The sequence below is a fragment of the Phascolarctos cinereus genome, unplaced genomic scaffold (genome assembly GCF_003287225.1).
Source record: "Phascolarctos cinereus isolate Bilbo 61053 unplaced genomic scaffold, phaCin_HiC Scaffold_3;HRSCAF=262, whole genome shotgun sequence".
NCBI lineage: Eukaryota > Metazoa > Chordata > Mammalia > Diprotodontia > Phascolarctidae > Phascolarctos > Phascolarctos cinereus.
Genome location: NW_027555736.1, coordinates 180239157 through 180261667, shown reverse-complemented (window position 1 = coordinate 180261667; position 22511 = coordinate 180239157). Strand labels below are relative to the sequence as shown.

Sequence of the window (22511 nt, the reverse complement as noted above, 5' to 3'; positions counted from 1 at the left end):
AAATGCTATTTAGAAAAAGCAAATGTTCCCATCTTCAGATGATCATATTTAATCAGTCACTAAACATTTATCAAGCACTTCCTTTGTACCAGGCACTGTATTAGATGCAGCGGATATAAGGGGAAAAAAAAATCTCTCATCTCAAGGAGTTTACACTCTAACAGATGAGACAAGTAAACAGATAGTTATGTACAAGACAAATACAGACCAGCTACAACATTTGGACAGTATTTTATGCTTTTTAAAGCACATGAAAATGTACTGTCATTTGACCCTCACAAACTTGTGAAAAAGGAAGGGGAGGCTTTATCCTTATTATAGGCATGAGAAGACTAGTGTGTGCAATAAGATTAGAAGCAAGATCTTTCTGACTCCTAATGGAGCACTCTAGTCACAAAACAATGAACATAGTGCTCATACACTTACACACATGCACACATATACATAGACACAAAAGGTGTGATATAAAAAAACTCAAAAAACTTGCTTTGTATAAATATTTTCATCCGAATTACGTATGTAGTTAGGAAGATGTTCTAGTCTGAAACCAAACCTACCTGTCAATCATGGGCATTGATGACTGATGCTTGATGGTCTCCTTAGTTATGGAATGGCAAATGTTACTAAATTGTGCATACCTGGTGATATCACAGCTACATATATATCTCCAAAGAGATGAAGAAACAGAAAAAGGATCCATATGGGAAAAAAAAAATATATATATATATATACATATATATATATATATATATATATATATATATGTTTATAGGAGCCCTTTTTGTGTGTATAGTGGCCAAAAATTGAAAATAAACTAGGTGCTAGTCAACTGAGGAATGGCTATAAAACTGGGGCAAATGAACATAACAGAACATCATTGTGCTATTAAAAAAAAAAATAAAGAAAATGAGAGCCAGAAAGACCTGAGAGTATTTGTACAAAGTGACACAGAATTAAATGAACAGAACCAGAAAATAACTTTGACAGACTTATATACTCTGGTCAATACAATAATCACTCCAGAAGACTCTTGGAAAAGAGGTGATGACCAGAGGCACGGAATGAGACATACATTATGTGGACATAACCAATGAGTGACTTTCTTTCACTTGACTCTACTTCTTACACGGGGGCATGAACTTATATGGTAGGGGACCAAGCATTTGAGGGGAATGTTAGTGATGTAAAAAGAAATGAGCATCAGTAAAAGTTCTGAAAGATTCACACAGGGTATGGAACCACGACAGTGGAGTATAGGCTAGGACTCACTGAACTCTCCCAACATTCCTCCCTAAACAACTTTAAAATAATGCCTCCAATCAAATTTTGGGGCAGCAGAGCCTACGAAAGGTCAGAGGGAGACTTTTTTTTCAGCTTAAGACAAATTAGGAGGTCCTCTGTAACATTAGGGTCAGGGCAGGCCTGAAGCAAAGCAGAAGCACCCAGTGGTGGGCCTTTGAGGCAGCTATGACAGCAGCAACAGAAGCTTTGGAAGCCTTCAGCCAGGAGATGGTGAGGGGGTTGGAAAACTAGTTGGGTAGAGATTACAGGAGACCTTTTGCTGGCAGTTGGTGCATTTGGAGCTGATTGGCAAATCTATTGCCTGTAAGCAGTTCTGGGTCATAATTCCAGGGCACAGAAGAGTGCTTGTGGTTGGTCCACAAGGGAACAGAGGCCTTCTTCACAGTTCCAGGGCCAAGAAGTAGCAACAGCACTTGCAGCTGCAGGAGACCAGGGAACCTGGCTATAATTCCTAGGCCAAGAGAAGTACTAGTACACATGGCTATAGGGCACCAGGGTCCCTTCTGGGGTAATGAACAGAACACAGACCAGAAGAGCAGTAACTGCACCAAAGCACTGCAAACTTGCAGACCCCTGGAACTAGCTCTAAAAACAGCAGCACAAAAAAGCCTGAAGGTTGGCACAGCACCACCTAACCTCCAGGTAGGCAAAGTCAACTTTAACATAAAGTTCAAAATGAAGAAATAAGCTAGGAATAAGCAAGTAACAAAAAAAGAATTTGACCATAAAAAGCTACAAGGGCAGCAGGGAAGACCAATACATAAACTTAGAAGACAATAATGTAAAAATATCTACAAACAAAGCCTCAAAGAAAAATGCTAACTGGATCCAAGGCCAGAAAAAATTCCTGGAAGAGTTAAAGAGTTAAGAGAGGTATTAGAAAAATTGGGAAAAGAAGTCAAAGTGATGCATGAAAATTATGAAAAGAGAATTAACAGCTTGGTAAAAAAATGCACACAAAAAAAGTAACACCTAAAACAAAACAAAATAGAATTGGCCTAACGGTAAAAGAAGAACAAAACTTCACCGAAGAAACAGAATTTGTCAAATGGAAAGAAGGATAAAAAAGCTCACTGAATACAATAAATTCCTTAAGTATAGAACTGGGCAAGTAGAAGCTAATGACTCCATGAGACTTTAAGAAACAATAAAACAAAGTCAAAAGAATGAAAAAATAGAAAAATTGTGAAATAGCTCACTGGAAAAAAAAAGAACCTGGGAAACAGATCAAACAGCAATAATTTAAAAATTACTGCACTTTCTGAAAGCCATGACTTAAAAAAAAACCTAAACATCATATTTCAAGAAATTATCAAGGAAATTGCCCTGATATCTTAGATCTAGAGGGTAAAATAGAAATTGAAAGAATCCACCAATTACCTCCTGAAAGAAATCACAAAATATAAACTCCCAGGAATATTATAGCCAAATTCCAGAGGTAAAGGAGAAAATATTGCAAGCAGCCAGAAAGAAAATACTCAAATACTGTGGAGTTACAGTCAAAATCACATAAGATTTAACAGCTTCCACTTACAGAAGCAGAGGGTTTAGAATATGATATTTTGTAAAGCAAAGGAGCTAGGATTACAACCAAGAATAACTCACCCAACAAAACTGAGTATAATTCTTCAAGGGGAAAATGGATACTTAATGCAATAGTGGACTTCTGATAATTCCTGATGAAAACAGAGTTGAATAGAAAATTTGACATTCAAACACAAGACTCAAGAGAAGTATAAAAAAGTAAACATGAAAGAGTAATCTTAAGGGACTCTATAAATTTAAACTGTTTACATTCCTATATGGGAAGATGATACATATAACTCTTAAGAACTTTATCATTATTAGGGTAGTTAGAAGGAGTATATATGAACAGAGGGTATGAATCTAAGTTGATTATGTGGGATGAACTTTTATATACACACACACGAATGTGTATATAGACACACACATAAAGATACACACACACACACACACACATATAAGGGTGAAAAATAGGAATGAGTTAGGGGAAGGGGTAAGGAAGATAAAATGGGGAAAACTTTCCCCCATAAAAGAGGCATGCAAGGAAAAGCTTTTATAGTAGACAGGAAAATGGGGAGGCATGGCAGGCAATGTCTGAACCTCACTCTCATCGGAATTGGTTCAAAGAGGGAAGAATATACATACATACACGTATATACACATACACATACACACATATATACACTCAGTTGAGTATAGAAATTTATCTTACCCAGTAGAGAAATAGGAGGGGAAAGTGATAAAAAGATATGGAGAGAGGGGGAAGATAATAAAAGGGAGGGCAGATTAAGGGAGAGAGTGGTCAGAAGAAAAGCAGACTTCTAAGTGGGGACAGGATAAAAAGAGAGAGAGAAAGATAAACATAAGCAAATAGGACAGAGGGAAATATACAGTTAATAATCATAACTATGAATATGAATGGATTGAGTTAACCCATAAAACAGAAAAAGATAACAGAATAGATTAGAAATAAGAATTTAACAATATGTTGTATACAAAAGACACACTTGAAACAGAAAGACACACAGAGTTAAAACAAAAGGCTGGAGCAGAATCTACTATGGTTCAGCTGAAGTTAAAAAAAAAGGCAGATATAGCAATCATGATCTCAGACAAAGTCATAGCAAAAAACAGACCTTATCAAAAGAAATAATCAGGGAAACTACATTTTGTGAAAAGGTACCATAGACAACGAAGTAACATCAAAATATTTTACAGCAAGTTTCTCCGATAAAGACCTCATTTCTCAAATACATAGGGAACTGAGTCAAATTTACAAAAAATAAGAGCTATTCCCCAGTTGATGAATGGTAAAGGGATATGAACAGGCAGTTTTCAGGAGAAGAAATCAAAGCTATCTATAGTCATATGAAAAAATGCTCTAAATCACTACTGATTGGAGAAAAGCAAATTAAACCAACCCTGAGGTACTACCTCATACATATCAGAAATGACAAATGCTTGAAATATAGGTACATTAATGAACTACTGTTGGAGTAGTGACCTGATCCAACCACTCTGAAGAACAACCTGGAACTATGCCTAGATGATTATAAAACTATACATGCCCTTTGATCCAACAATACTACTACTAGTCTATATCCCAAAGAGATCAATGAAAAAGGAAAAGGACCAATACATACAGAAATAGCTTATAGCTCTTTTTGTGGTGAAGAAGAAATGGAAATTGAAAGGATGCTCATCAGTTGGGGAATGGCTGTCCAAGTTGAGGAATATTATTGTGATGGAGTACTATTGTCCTATAAGAAATGACAAGGGGGGTGATTTCAGAAAAACATGGCAAGACCTATATAAATTGATGGAATGAGAAGAACTGGGAGATCACCGTGCACAGTAACAGCAATGTTGTAATGATGATCAACTGTGAAAGACTTGGCTACTTTGATCAATACAATGATCCAAGACAATTCCAAAAAAGTCATGATGAAAAAAATGCTATCCATCTGCAGAGAAAGAACTGATGAACTCTGAGTGCAAACTGAAGTATAATTTTCTCACTTTTTTTTTGCTTTGTTTTACAATATGGCTAATATGGAAATATGTTTTGCATGATTCTCATGTGTCTAATTGATATCATATTGTTTGCCTTTTCAGTGGGTGGTGAAGGGTAGAAGAGAAAGAGAAGATATGGAACTCAAAATTTGAAAAGAGTGTTAAAAAAATTTTTTCAAATTCACATAAAGAGCAGAAGGAAGTTCAGAAGGAAACAGACATGCAGGGTAGTTTATTATTACTGTGTTAAATTTAATATATACTTTTAAAAAAGCAAACTACATATAATAGAAGTTCAGTTTCTCATATAACCTCTTCTATGTTCTTTGTATGTTAAAATACCCATGTTTATTGATGTCCATAATTTAAAAAATTATTTGATTAATTAAACAAAAGTAAAGTTCCCTTAGTGAGTCATGGAGTCATTCAAAGGGAACCATGGCATAAAATGAGAGCATCTGAGAAGATTCATCTGTTCACCCCTAAAAACAGAAGAAGCCCACATTTCCCACATTTTGTTGAATGACCAGGAATTGTAGGGGCAGAGGTGGGGAGAAGTTGTCTTTAAGGATATGCTGAATCTTTTGAGAATGTGTCAAGAATCAGACCAGACAGGGGAAGAGTAAACCTTTCAACAACACACTCTGGACAAGCAATCAGAAAGTCAATTAAACCAGGATACTAGCAATTTCTCCAACTTGAAATCTCATCCCTCACCTCCATATCATTGTCCAATACCTGCAACATATTTCTTCCTCATCTTTACCTTTGTGTATCCTTATCTTCCCTGAAGGTACAACTCAGATTCCACTTCTTCTATGAGGCTTCCTCTAACTTCTCAGCACAACCCCAATCTGGCATTCTCTCCCTCATCTCTCCCATGTATTACACAGGGTGTCCCAAAAGTAGTAGTGCATTTTAAAGCTACTTAAGCTTAATAGCTTAAAATTACACTAAGACTTTTGGGACGCTTTGTATTTATCTGTAGCACCTAATATTCCCCCAGAAGAAGAAAAGCGTCTTGAAGGTAGGGGCTATTTCAGTTTTGTCTTTGTATCTCCAGGACCAAGCACAGTGCCTTGCATATAGTCAGTGCTTAATAGTTAAGTTTTATTGAAATACATTAAATCAATTAATGAATCACCATAAAAATCAAAATATTCTGATGTCCTGGGACCAATTACAGCCCATTGGCCAATTTGCCATATATGGCAAACAACAAAAACTTTGGACAATAATTTTATAAACTCTCCTAAAAAGAGGCTGATAAATTTGTACCCAACAGTTTTCCTATAAATATGCCTATTTTAAAAGACCCTCTAAGAAGGCTAAACTTACACAATTCCTAAAGCAAAACATCATTATTAGTTTGAGAGACTGAAAAATATAGAATGGGTTAAACTCTTACCTACAATGAAAAGATACAACTTTGGGGGGGGGGTGCAACGGGATTAAGTGATGAAAAGATACAACATTAAAGAAACACATGAACAAATTCCACAAAATCCTGTCATTTCTATTTCAAGTGTAGGTGTCCAATGAATGGGACATAATTTTAAAAGTCTTACACTTACACTTTGCCACCAATGGATTTAAAAAGGAGCAACGAGTAAAAGATGCAAAAAGGCAAACTGAGGCTTGATAGAAGAAAAAAAATTTCTCAACAAACAGTGTTACATAAAAGCATAACTGACTATTTGGGATAGTAGTAGGTTCCCCCTTATTACAAGTCTCCTGTAAATAAAAGTAGGATGACCACTTATTGAGTATGCTGTAGAGAGGACTCTTTTGGGGTATGGTTTAAGCTAGATGGCCACTGAGGTCCCTTCCAATTCTGAAGTTCTCTTCCACTGTAATTCAGTCTTCAAAAACAGTCATTTTTTTTTTTTTTGAGATTAGGTCTTCCTCTCTGGGTTGATCCCAAACCTTCCTCATGTCTGCCTCCCAGTTTCCCTGGCTTCTTCAGGTTCTGGCTAAAGTCCCACCTTCTTCAAGATGTCTTTCTCAGTTGAATTGAGTACCTTCACTCTAAGACTACTCACACTATACCATGTATATATCTTGTTTGTACATGTTATCTCTCTCATTAGATGGTGAGTTCCCTAACAGGAGGGGACCATGTTTTGCCTTTCTTTGTATCCCCTATGCTACCTTAGCATACTGCTAATTGAGCATAGTAGATGCTTAATAACTGCTAGTTGTCTGACTCAGTTTCTTCCTCTGTCAAATAGGGATAAGAAAAGCATTTACTTTCCTTGATTGTTGTGATGATCATATGCAATGACAAATGCAAAGTGTTTCTACAAACCTTAAAGTGATAATATATATAAAGGTGAGTTATTAATATTATTCATTTTTATATATGTGGGAACATTTGCTATTTCTATATGTGCATATCCAAATTAGACAGGACCTCAAGATTCAATTGTTCTGATTTTCTACTGCTCCATAAAGATGGCCCCATAAAAAGGGACTGGCATTTCTGGACTCTTGCTGTTGATGAGAGTTTGGCCAATGTGACCAACCAATTCTTTTCCTTCTCTATCCAATTGGTTTAAGTGTGAAAAAACATTGACCGAGGCTTTCAGAAAACATTTTCATAATTGTCCCTGAGGTTGTTTCTAAAAAAAAAAACAGAAGCAAAAACAGTGAAGTATAGCTGAGAATTAAAGAAACTTATCTAGTTAACTAACTCCTTCTTCATGCCCACTTTGAAAAACACATACACACACACACACACACAACAAAACTGCTCCCTCATTACCTGGATATAGTGAATTCTATTACATGTGAAAAATTATCCATATTCTATCTACATCAAATCTTGCTTTCAAATTTTCAATGATGTTTTCATTCGATTGACTCAAGTAACTTTGACATAAATAAGAGCTGTGTTTATTCTAGATCTATAAAAACTATAAGAATGTTTAAACCCAAACAATCTGCCTCCTCAACCACCCATCTGGAAGATATAGACCAACAAATGATTCACTTCCCTGTCTCAGAGAAATGATAGGTAATTTGCATCAACCTGAAAAATAATATAATCTTTCCCCAGTATGAAGTAAGCATATAAAGGTGGAAGGGAACAAACATTTATTAAGAAACCACTATGTGCAAGGCATTGTGCTAAGTACTTTATAAATATTATCTCATTTGATAATTTGATTGTAAAAAATTATAAGGAGAGAGGCAGAAGAATGGCATAACAGAAATAACACTGTAATGGAAGTCCGAGCCCTAAATTTGAGTCTTCATTCTGAAAATTACTAGTTGAGCAAATAACTTCATCTTTCTCAGTCTCAGTTTCCTCATCTGTAAAATGAGAACATTTGCACTAACTTATGAAGTTGTTATGAGGAAAATGTTTTGTAAAACATCAAGTGATCTGTCATCACCAAGTCATTACATTCTCTAGATTCTGATCCGTAACAAGTTTGGTTTAATTGTTTTGTTTCAAATGTTCTAATTCTCAGAAAAGAAGCATTCACAAATACAAAAAGACCCCTCAAAGTCAAGTGAAAATTCCTCTGATCCTCCTTTTATTTGTTGTCATAGAAGTGTTTGTTTTTACCATTATGGATAATCTAGAGCTGACTGTCCTGAACTGTCATGGTAATTTCTTAAATTCTATGTCTTTATATGCAACGCATACTTGGCACGTATTGACACATCTTTAAACGTGGATATAGAAACAGATGCACCGTGTACGTGCCATCATAAACCCACAAACAGTTCTCTTCACTCATGTGGATAATCTAGGGTTGGCTTTTTTTGGAGGCAGGGTCTTCAGCCTCAAGTCTGCACTGTTCAGATAATTTTGTAAATTCCACTTTTTTTATTCACAACACAGATTTTGCACAACACAGTTTAAAATAGATTTACAGTGTAAATGACAAACCTGTGAACATGAGATGTCTCATAATAAAGATAAAGGATAAAGAAATGGAGATGCAAAATACTTCAGTTGAGCCTACATGACCATGGAATTTTGAATGAGTCAGAAAACAGACACTGGTAAAACTATGAACTTATTTTTGAAAATCTGGCCATTTGGTATTTACCTATTCTTTCCCCTTTCTCTAAATATCTCTTCAGGCAGAAATTGAAAATGTGCCTATGAAATAATTCCAGGTCAATACTGATTCTTTATTTGTAATAGGTTGGCTGACGAGTATAACGATGTTCAGGCAATCCCCAGGGTTAGTGGCAGTGATCTCATCAGTAAAGCTTCTCTTCACTCCCTCTTTAATAAATAAGCACAGAATCACAAAACTCCAAAGTTAGAAAGAAGGTCAGAGGTCATCTGCTCTAGACCCTACCCACAACATATACCTTGTCCAAAACATTCTCATCTATAATGGCCATTAAGCCTCCCTTTAAAGCCCTTTAGTGATGGGGAACTCACATAGTAGAGGAAACTCATTCCATTTTTGATAGCCTTAAATATTAGGCAGGCTTTTTTTTTTTCCTTTCATTAAGCCAGAAATTTGACTCTGTAGTTTCCACATAATGGCCCAGTAGTATTCTCCAGAGCCAACCAGAACAAGTCTTCTATGTAAAAACTGTTCAGACATTGAAGACAGCAATTTTGTGTCATCCCGCCCTCTTCCCAAAGTCTCCAACTGTCCAGATTTAGCATCTACAGTTCATTCAGCCAATCCAGGTATAGCAGTTTCAAGCTGCCTCACCAACCTGCTTATCATCCTCTGGATCATTCAGGCCAAAAATAAAGGTTCAGCCATATAAATGGCTATTCAGATTTACAAAATACCATCTATGTAGTCACCCTACAAAACTAAAACAATGTTATCTGCATCTTTTCTGATGCTCATGTCTGAAGTACTTCAAAATTAACAGATACAATCTACTTTCTACAATAATAATCAGATAGCACTTTGCCATTCTGCTGCAAGTTATAGATATATTTAGTGCACTGTTTTGGGATTTTATTGCATTTTCATTAAATGTACTAAATATTCAGGTGAAAATGCAGAAAAAGTATTTATTATTAAGTACCAAATTCATTGTTTAACAGATTTAGGAGGAGCTTGCAATTATTAATTTACAAAGTTAATTTCAAGGACATGAGTTTTATCCTGGACTGAATTTACAAGTTGAAATACTTTAGGAATTATGTAGTCTTCTAGAAATGCCATCACTCTAGCCATTCTCAGAAATATTATGCATAATCTACTTAAATGGACCTTGTCATTTTAATGTTAAAGCCGTTAGGTTAAAAGGGACTTGCAACAACAGTAATAACAAATATGATACATTTCCTGGATGGTATTAGCTGCTATAGTTCAAAATAACATATATCCTTATAGCATCTGTAACGTGCTGAAAGATAAAGTTAGCTTTGGACTAATTTTGTGCTTGCTTTTCAATGAGATACTTCTCACATCTAAAAAGTGACCTTGTACAAATATTGGGCCAATGGCTTTTATATGCATATACCTGTGTATTTATTTCATTCATAAAACACTGTACAAATATTACACATCTGCATTTGCAGGTACATTATCACTTGCCATAGAAGTTGCTCAGATATGTCAATCTAGAGTGTAATATTTTAATTACAGAGTTCATCCAGTTATCTGAATGATCCAATTGTTACCGAAACATCTAAAGAAAATAACTTCTACATCAAGCAATGCAAAGCAGTTATTGTTAATCCTAACTGCAAAAAAAAGAATGTTTTATACTACTAACATTTTAGAGAGATTCCCTGGATTAACTTATTTATTTGTTTGTTTGTTTATTTATTTATTTTTCAGTGCAGGTGTTTGAAATTTAGTTCTTATAAGAAATTGGTCTAAAATGAAAACATTCTCTGGAGTCTGAAAGAATGCAGGGAAATATGTATGTTACATTTTCACATGCCATTATATAATTAATCATCTTCCTTTCTTAAAGTGCCTAGGCCAGAGCGTCTGAAGTGGCATAGTACTTTTTACAATAACCCATTTTTATTTTCAATTATCCTTTTTAAACTTTGTGAGTTTCAAGACAAAAGGAAAAGTAGCTTCCACTACGTATTTATCTGCCCTTCCACATATATGTGCCCATACCATTTCACATATTCAAGACCCATAGACATTTCATTTTTTGTATGTATTTTCTATAGAGACCTATATGTTACATATTTACATATGCATCCCCACCCTATTCCCCTTAGACCAATCTTGCCACTTTTACTGAGATTTCCAAAACTAAATATTTAGGAATTTGGACAAATAAGCTTACTTATAACTGAGGGTTGAATAAAAATGTCTTGGGATATTATTTAGGAAATTAGTTTAATGACCTAATTTATTCATAATTATTATTACATTTAGTAGGTGCTAGGATACCCTCTAGTGGGGTAGGCAGGTCATACCTCTGGTAATAAGTTTCGATAGCCTCCACTGTATGATGTTTAGCATGCGTTCTCTTTATATGTTTCTGAAACAAAACAAAAAGAAATTTTTATGTTGTCTTAAATTCAAGTTGGGAAGAACATGTTTGTTGATCACCCATCCTGACACACCAAGAGCAAGAGTTTGGGGAGCTTAGCAGTTGCAGTTTTTTTTTTCCCTTAGGGTTCTATGAACCAAGGCATTTTTGTCTCTCTCTGTTGGCAGGTATGTCTCCCGACTGTACCACATACTATATATGTAAAAGCCAGAAGGGTCATAGTAATTGAATCTAAATAAGTTTGCTTAGGGTTGCAGAGGGCAAAGAAGAACTTGTTCCCTCTTCCAACCCTTGTATTAATTTCCCCTCAATCCAATTCCATCCAAGTCCCCTACACTCGAGTTTTACAATCTGATTGCCATTTTTAACGGGGAAGAACATTGCTTAAAAACAACTTATTTGAAAACTACAAAAAGTAATTCCATAGAGACTTGCCACTTGACTGACACCTGTCATCTCATGATAAATGACTCCATTTTCTGCCTCTCTTGCCTTCTGCCACTCCAGCATTGGTCATTTATCATCATCTCTGTCAGCAATGGAAAGCAGCCCTGACAGTGCAAGTCAGCAAACATTTAGCACATGGAACCACGCAACACAGGGAAATTATTATTGTCAGAATAATAATGGTTTAGCATAATTTATTACAGGTCCACCAAATAAGCAAAGGCTAGATGTTATTAGACAGATGGATGGGTAGGCTTGGCAGGCATCCACTGAGACTCAGGCGGCGCTTGATGTGGAAAAGAGAACATCCTCCAACCCAATCAGAAAGCTGGCAGTTCAATTACAAAGAAATAAAGGGACATTCATCATTCAATTAGGCACCTGTCAACCCTCACAAAGGAGAAAACTTCTAACCTGGTACTCCTGGGAGAAGATGCTCAGCAGAGTGGACTGCGATTGACTGGAACAAATAAAAGAAGGACAAAGTTAATTACTGGAGTGCACTGCAAAGAAACAAAAGGGAAAAGAGCTTCAAACGTAGGCCTGCTGCCCTGTAATCTAACAGAACATGAAAACAAGTGTGGAAAAGTTGTTCCAGATGAACACCTCAGACAAAGGCTTCCTGCTGCTAGGTCAAGGAGAGAGAAAAAGGCAAAGAGGGAAAATGCGGCTGGTTTCAAAGCCAACAAGCATAGTGTTTGGGTTGGGTTTTTTCTTCTTTCTCTGTGATTTTTGTTTTTGTTTCTGCTTTAGAACGCACCCAAGCCATCTCTGAAGCATGTAGTGGTGCTAAAAGGGACCCCCAAGAAACAAAAACAAACTACACTTCTATTAATAACTGATGGGACTCAATTGCATTAGTGGTTGGGAACGTGCCGTTTGTTCATTGGTAACATATTGAAATTCATTTTGTTAGCAGCCAGGGAACCTCTTCAGGAGCTGTCTAGGATTCAGGAGAGAAACTTAGCTCTCCATTAGGAGCAGCATATGGGACCACTGGAACATTCCCACTGAAACTGATGTGCTTTGAAAATAGAAACTTTCACAGCAGGAAGCTGAGACTCCCAGGAGTCGGTCATTTCCAAAGGCTGCCATAAGCCTCATTCATCTAAAACTGCACTCAATGTCAAACACCTGGCAGGGAAGCAACCTGGAAAACATTCTTCCCAAGTGGGAATTTTTCTCTCTGAATTCTTAACATTTAGAAATGGGACAAGATTCTTTTTTTTTTCCTCCTTCTCTATAAGGCAATCAATACTCCACAGCTACTGCTTCCAATTGTCCTCAGTGGATGTATCTACCTCATTGCACGTTGACTACAATTAATTACTTCTGATATATTTTCCTACCAGATGCAACTTGAACAAATTACAGTGCAAATAAATCGACTTTTATGGTATAGCAAAGCACTATGAATAATTAAATTTTGTTTTTTAAGAAAGCAACTTCTTTTAAAGCACATCACAGATAATTTTGTGATTAAGAAACAAAGTGACTGGAGTCATACTTTTTTTTTTTTTACCAAGTAACATAAGGGGGAGAGAAAGAGAGAGAGAGAGAGAGAGAGAGAGAGAGAGAGAGAGAGAGAGAGAGAGAGAGAGAGAGAGTGTGTGTGTGTGTGTGTGTGTGTGTGTGTGTGTGTGTGTTCTTTTAAAATGATCACCCCCAGCATGACATCATGGATCTGGCTTCAAGGCTGTCTACAGTGCCAGTTGATAGAAAAATAACAAAGTAATCACAACTGCCTAGCAAAGAAAGCAAGGAAAACCAGAGCACTACTGAGGGGATAACTGAACAATCCTAAACTAATTAGGCACTATTAAGGGCAAATTCATAAAAGACATTAAACAATTCCTTCTCTTCAAAAAGACAATTGTATGGCCTCAAACCATCCTAAAAACTCCATTTAACTCATATCCACAGGCTCACATAGATACTCTATGAATTTGTGTCCAAATAATGGGAAAATTAAGGTAAAACCATTCTGGCCTATAGAGTAAAATAAAGCAGTCAGCTAGGTATTTGTGATGAATAACCCTTCCCACTACATGTATATTCTTGAATATCCATTTTTGCTGTAGACAGAATGACAACTTCTATGAACTGTATGTAAATGAATGTGCTTGTAAATGTTCATTTGTAATGGAAAGGTTAGCAGCCAAGAGACTGGCTGGAAATAAGCTAAACAATGGATAAAAAGAAACGTTGTGGGCGTCCAGAGTGGGCTTGCAGATGTGTGCATGTGTGGAGGGGCCTGGGGCAAACAGTTAAACAGCTGGAGAAAAGTATCAGTGAAGAAAGAAGTGGTTAGAAATGAGAAGGTAGAACAAGGCTCAGGCAACAAGAAAAGCTGTAGACAAGGCTGAAAGTTATGAGCCAGAAAGTGCCAAGGACTCCTCTGACAAAATACTAAGCTTTTTGACTCCTCCAAATCTGTGAAGATACATTAGTAAGATTTGTCCAAGACAGTCAAGGAGGAAGGAGAAAAGAACTATACGCTAGTAGGCTTGATCCAGAGAACTATAGGAAGAGAAGTAAAATCTGACTTTCCATCAAAATGATACCTACTTTGGCAGTGGTGCTGGTAAATGTTTCATAACTACCTCTCCAGAAAAAAAAACAAAACAAAACCATACATACCTTTAAGTTTAATCTTCATTATTCTTGTTTTATTATTAATCAGTTTCTTAAGTCAAACCAATTTAAAAAAGAAACAATAAATCAAGCCTTGATTTGTAGCATTTGCTGATTGCCAAAGTGTAAATACACCAAAAAATTAACAATTGGCTCCCTAGCTGGTATGAGTAGCCTCCAGCAGACCCTTGAATTGACTATTGCATCATCAGGTACATAGTTTTTTAAATATAAGAACAATTCCTCCTTGCTTTGGGAACATAGCCCTGATATTCTTATTGAAGTCAATGGGAAATCATGACTTGAAATACAAATGCTGTCTTCATGCATGGCTTTTCTTAATTAAAAATTATTTAGATACATATTTATTATATTATTATACCTTTTATTATATTATAATATTAATACATTTCCATGTATAGCCCACAATTACTGTTCTTCAAAGTAACTATGAAAATTAATCACCTGCTCTTCTCAATCTATTAATGTAAATAATGTAAATTTGTTTAATGTAAACAAATATCTTTTCTCTAAATTTTTCCTTAGCAATCAAACTTCCTCCCCTTCCCAGGGAGCCATCTCTTATAATAAAAAACAGTTCAGCAAAACTAACCAACACATCAACCCAGTGTGATGGTACATGAAATATTCCATCAGATTATTATCCATTACTGCTCAGAAAGGAGGGAGGTATATATTTCCATATCTTTTCCATAATCAAGCGTGGTCATTATAATTACTTTATATTCAGTTTTGTTCATTTGTTCTTCCCATTTACATTGCCATAGCTGTTGTGTATACTGTTTTCTTCCAGTTCTGTCCATTTTACCTCTGCATCAGTTCATAAGACTTCTTGGGCATCTCTGAATTCTTCATAACTTTTTTTCTTATGGTAGAGTAATATTTCTTTTTACTTATGTACCACAATTTGTTTATGTTCCCATATGTGACTTTTCAGGAACACATCTAATATGTAAAGTGAGCTCATGCTATATTTGAGTACGGGCATAGTGTTGGATTATTCTGGGAACTCTACAGTAAGTAAGTAAAGGCATATGGTGAGGTTCTGACACAGAAGAAGTTGGCGGGGTGTGCAACTCTCCATTCTAACACCTCATTCAGCTCTTCTCTTTCCCGGCTACATACAGTTGATGGAGACTATTTCTCAACTTTTATCAAAGTAAAAACCTCCTTCTAAATGACATGTAGGGATGAAAGTATTTAAGTTCAGGAGTGGTTCGCTATCAAACCTGATACTCTTTAAATGAAAATTGATTTACTTGGATGAGAGGAGATAACATGTGATGTTATACATTTCTCCTAAGAGAAGTTACTTTGTTGGCCTCTAATTAATTTTCCTAGCAGACTCCAGACACTTGAGCAGTTATTAAAATTCTACTATATAACATGAACCCTTATGTTAAATATCCCTACTTGAACATTTGTCCAATGTTGTATTTATGAAGGACTTTGTAACTGATGCAGAGATAAAAACTAAGTTATCAGCCAACCTGGAACTAAGCTTTTAATTCATTTTCAAGGTGGAAAAAGCATCAAAAAATTAAATGACTTAACCAAATTTCCCTTTTATGTAAACTGGTCCTGTGATTTCTATAAGGTACAGTAAAGGGAACTACTGTTAGAGATACCCCCTCCAATTGTGCAGTATCAGCAAGTAACCTGGAGAACAGAAGGATTAATTAGGTGACTTGTCCAAGGTCACACAACTAGAATGTGTAAGAGAAAGGACTCGAAACCAATTTTGCTGGCTCCAAGGTTGGCCCCCTAACCATGTCATCATCAATTCACTTTCTCTTTTATCTGTGTATAAACAATGAAGCCATGGATATAAGTTGCATATCTGTCTTGGTACAGAGTTTCCAGACCAAGGAATTCTCCATATCAACAAAACCATGTGTCCCAAAACAAAACAAAAATTAATAAAAATTTTAAAAGCAAATGTCTTTGTTCTAAAATATATCATAATGATGAATAAAAAAACATGATACTGAATAAAAATTCTAGCATAAAATGTACACTCTTCTCCATAACAAGTGAAGGCCATGGTCTGATGACCAACTCATTTCTGGCTGCTCTCCCTCTGCCTTGAAGTTAGCATGATGTTTTTGTTCAAAAATTAAAATCAAAAGTCAGTAGGGTAAAGTGCCCTTAACTTCAGACACAAAACGCATAAGTAGAAGAACATGTCTTGTAGGAAGTACCTGGCAAAGAATTTTAAAAAAGATAATCAAAGAAGCAAATGTAAAAGGCTAACATGGTAAAATCTTCTGAGATGCCATATTAAATCCTGTGTGACATTCAGAAAAGCTGTCACTATGATATAAAAAAGCAAAGATAAATGTTGGGAAATCTTTCCTCATTCATTCTAAATAACAGCTGAAGGCAGCATGGGGTGGGGCAATGGGGTGGAACTTCAGTCCAAAAGAATACATAATACTTTTCTGTCAGTTTTAACTAAAATAGTGAAAGAGAGACTTACCTACCACATAGGTCTTACTTTTAAATGAGAGTTAAAAAATTGAAATTAATCTAAGAAAGTAATATACTAAAGTACATAATAGCATAAAATAAATAATAAATGCTATTCTACTCAATATGCAAATATGTAAATAATGCAGTAAATAAATAATATAATAAAGAATATATTTAGTAAATAGAAGAAAAACTTTTAGGAAGGCCTGATGATGCTTCAAAAATAAGAAAGAAGAGAAAACTGGAAAGATAGCATAGACTATACAGGGTACTCTTGTAAATATCAAATGGAAATTCCCATTCTTATTCTTAACAGAGTACTCTAAGCTGATCCAACTGATTCTGGAATAAATTTAAAGGGATTATTTGGGAAAAGACATTTACCTGTAGAAACAAAAAGCTTAAGAAAAAAAAAACCTTAAAAATGTCAGGAGCACAAGAATTGCTCAGCTCCTTTAATCAGATTTTGATTTGACTTTTCTACAAAAAGGATTACATGCTAAAAAAAATTCTCATTTTCCTTAAATTTAATATTATTCATCCTAATTCTCTAACCCACAGCTCAGAGGCCAAGCCATCAAGAAAAAAGAATTCTTATTCTCTTCAGTTCTCAAGAGCTCAACAGAGAAGAGATGTGAGAGTGTCACCCTGCTCAGATTAAAAAGGGGAGAGGAGAGCAGGACAGCCTCTTTAGCATTTGGTTTACATGAATCATAAAAAAATAGGAAAGGCCTGAATGTCCCTTTAACAATGAAGAGCTTTTGTCTTTCTCTACCAAAGATTAAAAAAAAAAAAGAATCTCTACCAAAGCAAAACAAATTGACAAGTCTTTGTGGTAGCCTGACCAGAGTAGGGAGGCGTTTGGGGGTGGAAATCAAACCTTTTTAAGTTCTTACCTGCTGTAGCAGTCATAGGCTTCATTTCACAAAAAGTAAATAATAACATCAGGATCAAAAGATATAGAATAGTATAACTGGAAGGAAACTTAAAAATAGTGTAGCTCAAAGGACCTGTCAAAGGTCATACAGGTAAGAAGTAACAGTGATGTAATTCAAACCCAGCACTACTAATGCTGAATCCAATGTTCCTTCCGCTATATCTCACTGCTTCTCTATGCCTATTCTATACCTAATCTGTTACAAAACACTTGATATCTTCTTCTATCATTAAAAAAGCAGAACAATTTTTTTAAACGGAAAGGTCCAAATTCTGTGTTATTTTAAAATCTCAGATTTAAATTCTGAATCTAGAAATGCAGATTTCAGTTCACAGAACACCAACTCATTTATATTGCAACCAGAAAATATCACAGGATTTAGAACTCCAAGGGAAGGAACATACCGAAAGCAAAAGGTAAGGTGACTTGCCTGGCCCATTCTGGTATTAAGTGGCAGAGTGAAAATTCAAATCATAAATTAAGCCCCAATCCAATGCTCTTTTCTCTGTCTTATTACTTAAAAAAATGTCTTAAGGTGAGTATGGCCTCAGAGTGAATAGTTTGAAATACTTTGTATTTTGTTGTTGTTCAGTCAACTCCATTCGAGGTTTTACTGGCAAAGATATTGAAGTGGTTTGTCATTTCCTTCTCCAACTCATTTTATAGATGAGAAAATCAAGGCAAACAGGGTTAAGTGACTTGCCCAGGGTCACATAGCTAGTGGCTAAGGTCAAATCTGAACTCAGGTCTTCCTGACTTCAGATGCAGCACCACCTAGCTGCCTTTGTATTTACCTATACATTCATAGGCTGGACTCAGTCCATAACAATGTAATAAGATGCTATAGGGCAGGGGGAAAGTGCTCTTCATTTTACAGACAAAGAAACTGAGGTGCTGGGAGGAAAAGTGACATGTGCTTTATTTTCACCTCTATATCTATTTCCAATATCTAGCACCAAGCTTGCATATAATAATTGTTGAATAAAAATCTATTGAATTAAATGGTGCATATGTGTGCACGTATACATACATATATGTATATCTTCAATAATTTATTCATTCAAGAAATATTTATAGTCGTATCAACTCATCTAGGAGGCAGCATGGTATCCTAGATAATATTCAAGGCTTAGAATCAGATCTATGTTCAAATCCCATATCTGACACTTAATTTTATATTTAACCTTGAACAAGTCGCTCCACTTCAAGGGCAATTCCCTTAGTAGAATTTATCTGCTAAGTCACAGGCATACTTTCTTAAGTACTTACTCTGAAGAAACTTGAAAAGCTTGTATGAACTGATTCAGAGTGAAGAGCAGAACCAAAAGAACAATTTATATAATAACAGCATTTTTCTCTCTTTTTTTTTTTTTGGCTAGGCAATGGGGTTAAGTGACTAGCCCAGGGTCACACAGCTAGTTAAGTATTATGTGTCTGAGGCTGGATTTGAACTCAGGTCCTCCTGAATTCGGGGCCAGTGCTTTATTCACTGCACCACCTAGCTGCCCCAAAATGCAGTAACAACATTATGAAAAAAACCCCAAACAATTCTGAAGACTTAAGAACTCAGATCAATGCCATAACAAATCATGATTCCGGGAGTCATGATTCTAGACCACCAATGGCAAAGAATGGAATTCTTCCTAACAGTGAGGTGTTGAGGTAAACACCCTTTTTGGACACAGCCAATGTGAGAATTAGTTTTGCCTGACTGTGAATTTGTTACAAGGACTTTGTTTTTTGTTTTCATTTTTGCACAGGGGGAAAAAGGCAGGTGGAAATGACAGAGAAAACCAATGCTTTTTAACTGGAAAAAAATTTTTTTTGAATACCTATTCAGAAAACCTGTATTCTAATTCCACCTTTGCCACTAACTAGCTATATCACCTTGGACATATCACTTATTCTCTATAGCTCAATTTCTTAATCTATTAAATGAGAGTCATAGACTAGATGATCTCTTAGGTACCTTCCAGTTCCAAAACTCTATTTTATTCTGTTTCCTGATTTCATTAGAGTTGTAAGTACCTGTTCTCCTACTTTTAATTAAATTTAGGTATCAGCTCTTCTGAGGAAATCATACATATAAATCAAATAAAGAAAGCACTAATCTAGCTGACAGATACTTAATTTCTCTTGCAAGCCCAGACTTTTCACTACATTTATCTCCCAAATGATTCCAGTAACTTCAATTCAATAAAAATATTATGTATATTTGCACAAAATGTTTACTTTCAATCTTTTAAATTTTATAAATCCAATGCTTTCTTATACAGTGATTTCATCTAATTTCTTCTTGATAGGTGAATAAATTTACATTATGAGAAATCCTATCATTTTTCGTATTTTCAGTTTTATCTACTTGAACTTAACACCACCAAAACAAAAGAAAGAGAAGACAAAAAGTTTTCATGTCACATGAAAACAGTTTTATCAACCATATCAACAAATTACAATTGAAGATTATGAACAGGTCTGGGGCTACTATCAACCTCACTAGGGCAGAAGTTCAGAGGGGTGTGTGTGTGTGTGTGTGTGTGTGTGTGTGTGATGGACACCTATGACACTCTGCTGATAAAATATGTTTGTAACTGCATAAAATAAAATACATAGGACAACACAGAAAGCTGGTTATGTTGAAATTTGTTGTTTAGTTGTTTCAGTTGGGGTTTTCTTGGCAAAGATATTAGAGTGGTTTGCCATTGCCTTCTCCAGCTCATTTTACAGATGAGGAAACTGAGGCAAACAGATTTGTGACTTGCCCAGGGTCACACAGCTAATAAGGGTCTGAGGCTAGATATGAACTCAGGAAGATGAGTCTTCCTGACTCCAGGCTTAGCATGCTACATACTTCACCACATAGTTATGAAAAAAATTTAAAGTCACTGAAACTGGATAAAGAATGCTTGAGGGTAACCCCCTCCCCTCTATATAGAAACTTATCCCATAAAGTTTCAAATACATATAATACATGAATTGGCCACGTGTAGGATTATAGGTAAAGCTAAGAGAGAACCTAGGAAAGGTACCTAAGAGGAACCAGGAAACAGAGAAGCCAGTAGAGTTTTGCCTTGAAATATTACCTCATAGACTTATAATATAGAATTTAAGTGACTTGTCTCATGCTTCCTAAGGAGTAAGTGACGGCAGAGGTGAGATTGAACTCAGATCTTCTAACTCCTAAGCCAATGTTAATTCTACTGTACTACACTAACTCAAATTCAGTTGACAACAAGCTAAAGTGTTGGTAAGATAAAGAAAAACAGAGTTTGGTATAGTGAGTTTGAAAAGGAAAAATAGAATAGCCAATAACATCAATGCTTATTCAAGCCTATGATACTAGAGGGGTTAAAAAAGAGAAAGCAGAGAAAGAAAAGAGGTGTCTCCAGTTTAATTTATAAACTGGGGTAGAGGCTCAGAGTCAACTATTTAATTGCTGAGAAAGATTGTGCATTTCTACTAACTTATTAGAAAATACTGGAACATATTCATTGATTGCTTTAAAAACTAGGATGAAAATCAATAATAAAATGATCCAATAGAAGTTAGAGAGGTGAGCACTCTACCCACACTACATATGGGATCACATCTTATGCCTGTTACCCAGATACGAAATAAGAATATATAAAAATTAAATAAAATAAATATGAGGGAATTTGGAGTTGGAGCAATAGCAACTAGGAAAATCAGGAAAGATCTTATGTAGGTAAAAAATTGCATTTTAGTTGAGCTTAGAAAGAAATTTTCTTTAAAAAAAAAGAAAAAACAAAAAAAAATTTTAAAGAAAGTTAAAGAAAGTATGGGTTGTAGAAAGCACATAATATCACCACATGGTGATCACTTCATGGAACCTGGAAAAAAATCTTTGTAGCATGCTTCTCTGATACAGGTCTCAATTTCAAGATATTTTAAAAAATGAATCCAAATTTACACGAATAAGATCCATTTCCCAGTTGATAAATCACTGAAGAATATGAAACTGGCAGGTCTTAAGAAAAGAAGTTCAAGTTATTTATAGTCATATAAAAAAAAGTCCAAAGGTTTTCCTTTACATCCATTGGATTGGCAAATCTAACAAAAAAGAAAATGTCAAATGTTGTAGGGGCTGCAGAAAAAAACAGGTACATTGATGCGCTGTTGATGGAGATGTGACTTGGTCCAGCCATTCTGGAAAGAAATATTGAACTGTGCTCCAAAATCCACTAAACTGTGCATGCCTTTTAACACAAGTATACCACCACTAGGCCTATTCAAATAAAAAAGAAAGGATCCTATATGTCCAGAAAGTATTTATGGCAGCTTTTTTAATAGGGTCAAATAACTGTGAAAGCAAACAAGGTATTCATCAGAGAATGACGGAATACATTATGGAATATGAATGTACTGGAATGCTACTATGCTGTAAGAAATTAATCAAGAGACAGTTTCAGAGAGACCTGGGACAAGTTGGATGAACTGAAGAAGTTAAATGATCAGAACCAGGAGAAAAATTTATACTACGATGTCAAGATTGTAAAAATAAAAAATTGAAAGACTGAAAAACTCTGATCAACACAATCATCAGCCAGGATTCCAGAGGTCCTGTGATAAAAACTGCTATCCAATTTTAACAGACAGGTGACAGACTAATATGAAAAATGAGAGACACATTTTTTTTTTTATGTAGCCAACGTGGAAGCCTATTTTACTTTACGATGCATAC

At 35.5% G+C, this 22511-nt stretch overlaps 1 protein-coding gene across 6 annotated transcripts in view; it reads right to left on the bottom strand.

Moving 5' to 3' along the window:
• Positions 1-22511, bottom strand: part of CDIN1 (CDAN1 interacting nuclease 1) — a 337401-nt gene that overhangs the window by 264954 nt on the left and 49936 nt on the right. For 4 of the 6 annotated variants that reach the window (XM_020993328.2, XM_078151316.1, XM_020993007.2 and 1 more), the window contains 2 exons: positions 12160-12205; positions 11222-11286 (listed from right to left, as the gene is read on the bottom strand). The exons of 1 other annotated variant lie outside the window; for it this stretch is intronic. In XM_020993328.2, coding sequence (XP_020848987.1) covers positions 11222-11286; positions 12160-12205 — 111 coding nt within the window. The remainder of the gene's footprint in view (positions 1-11221; positions 11287-12159; positions 12206-22511) is intronic. One more of the 6 variants, XM_020993380.2, reaches the window with a different exon arrangement.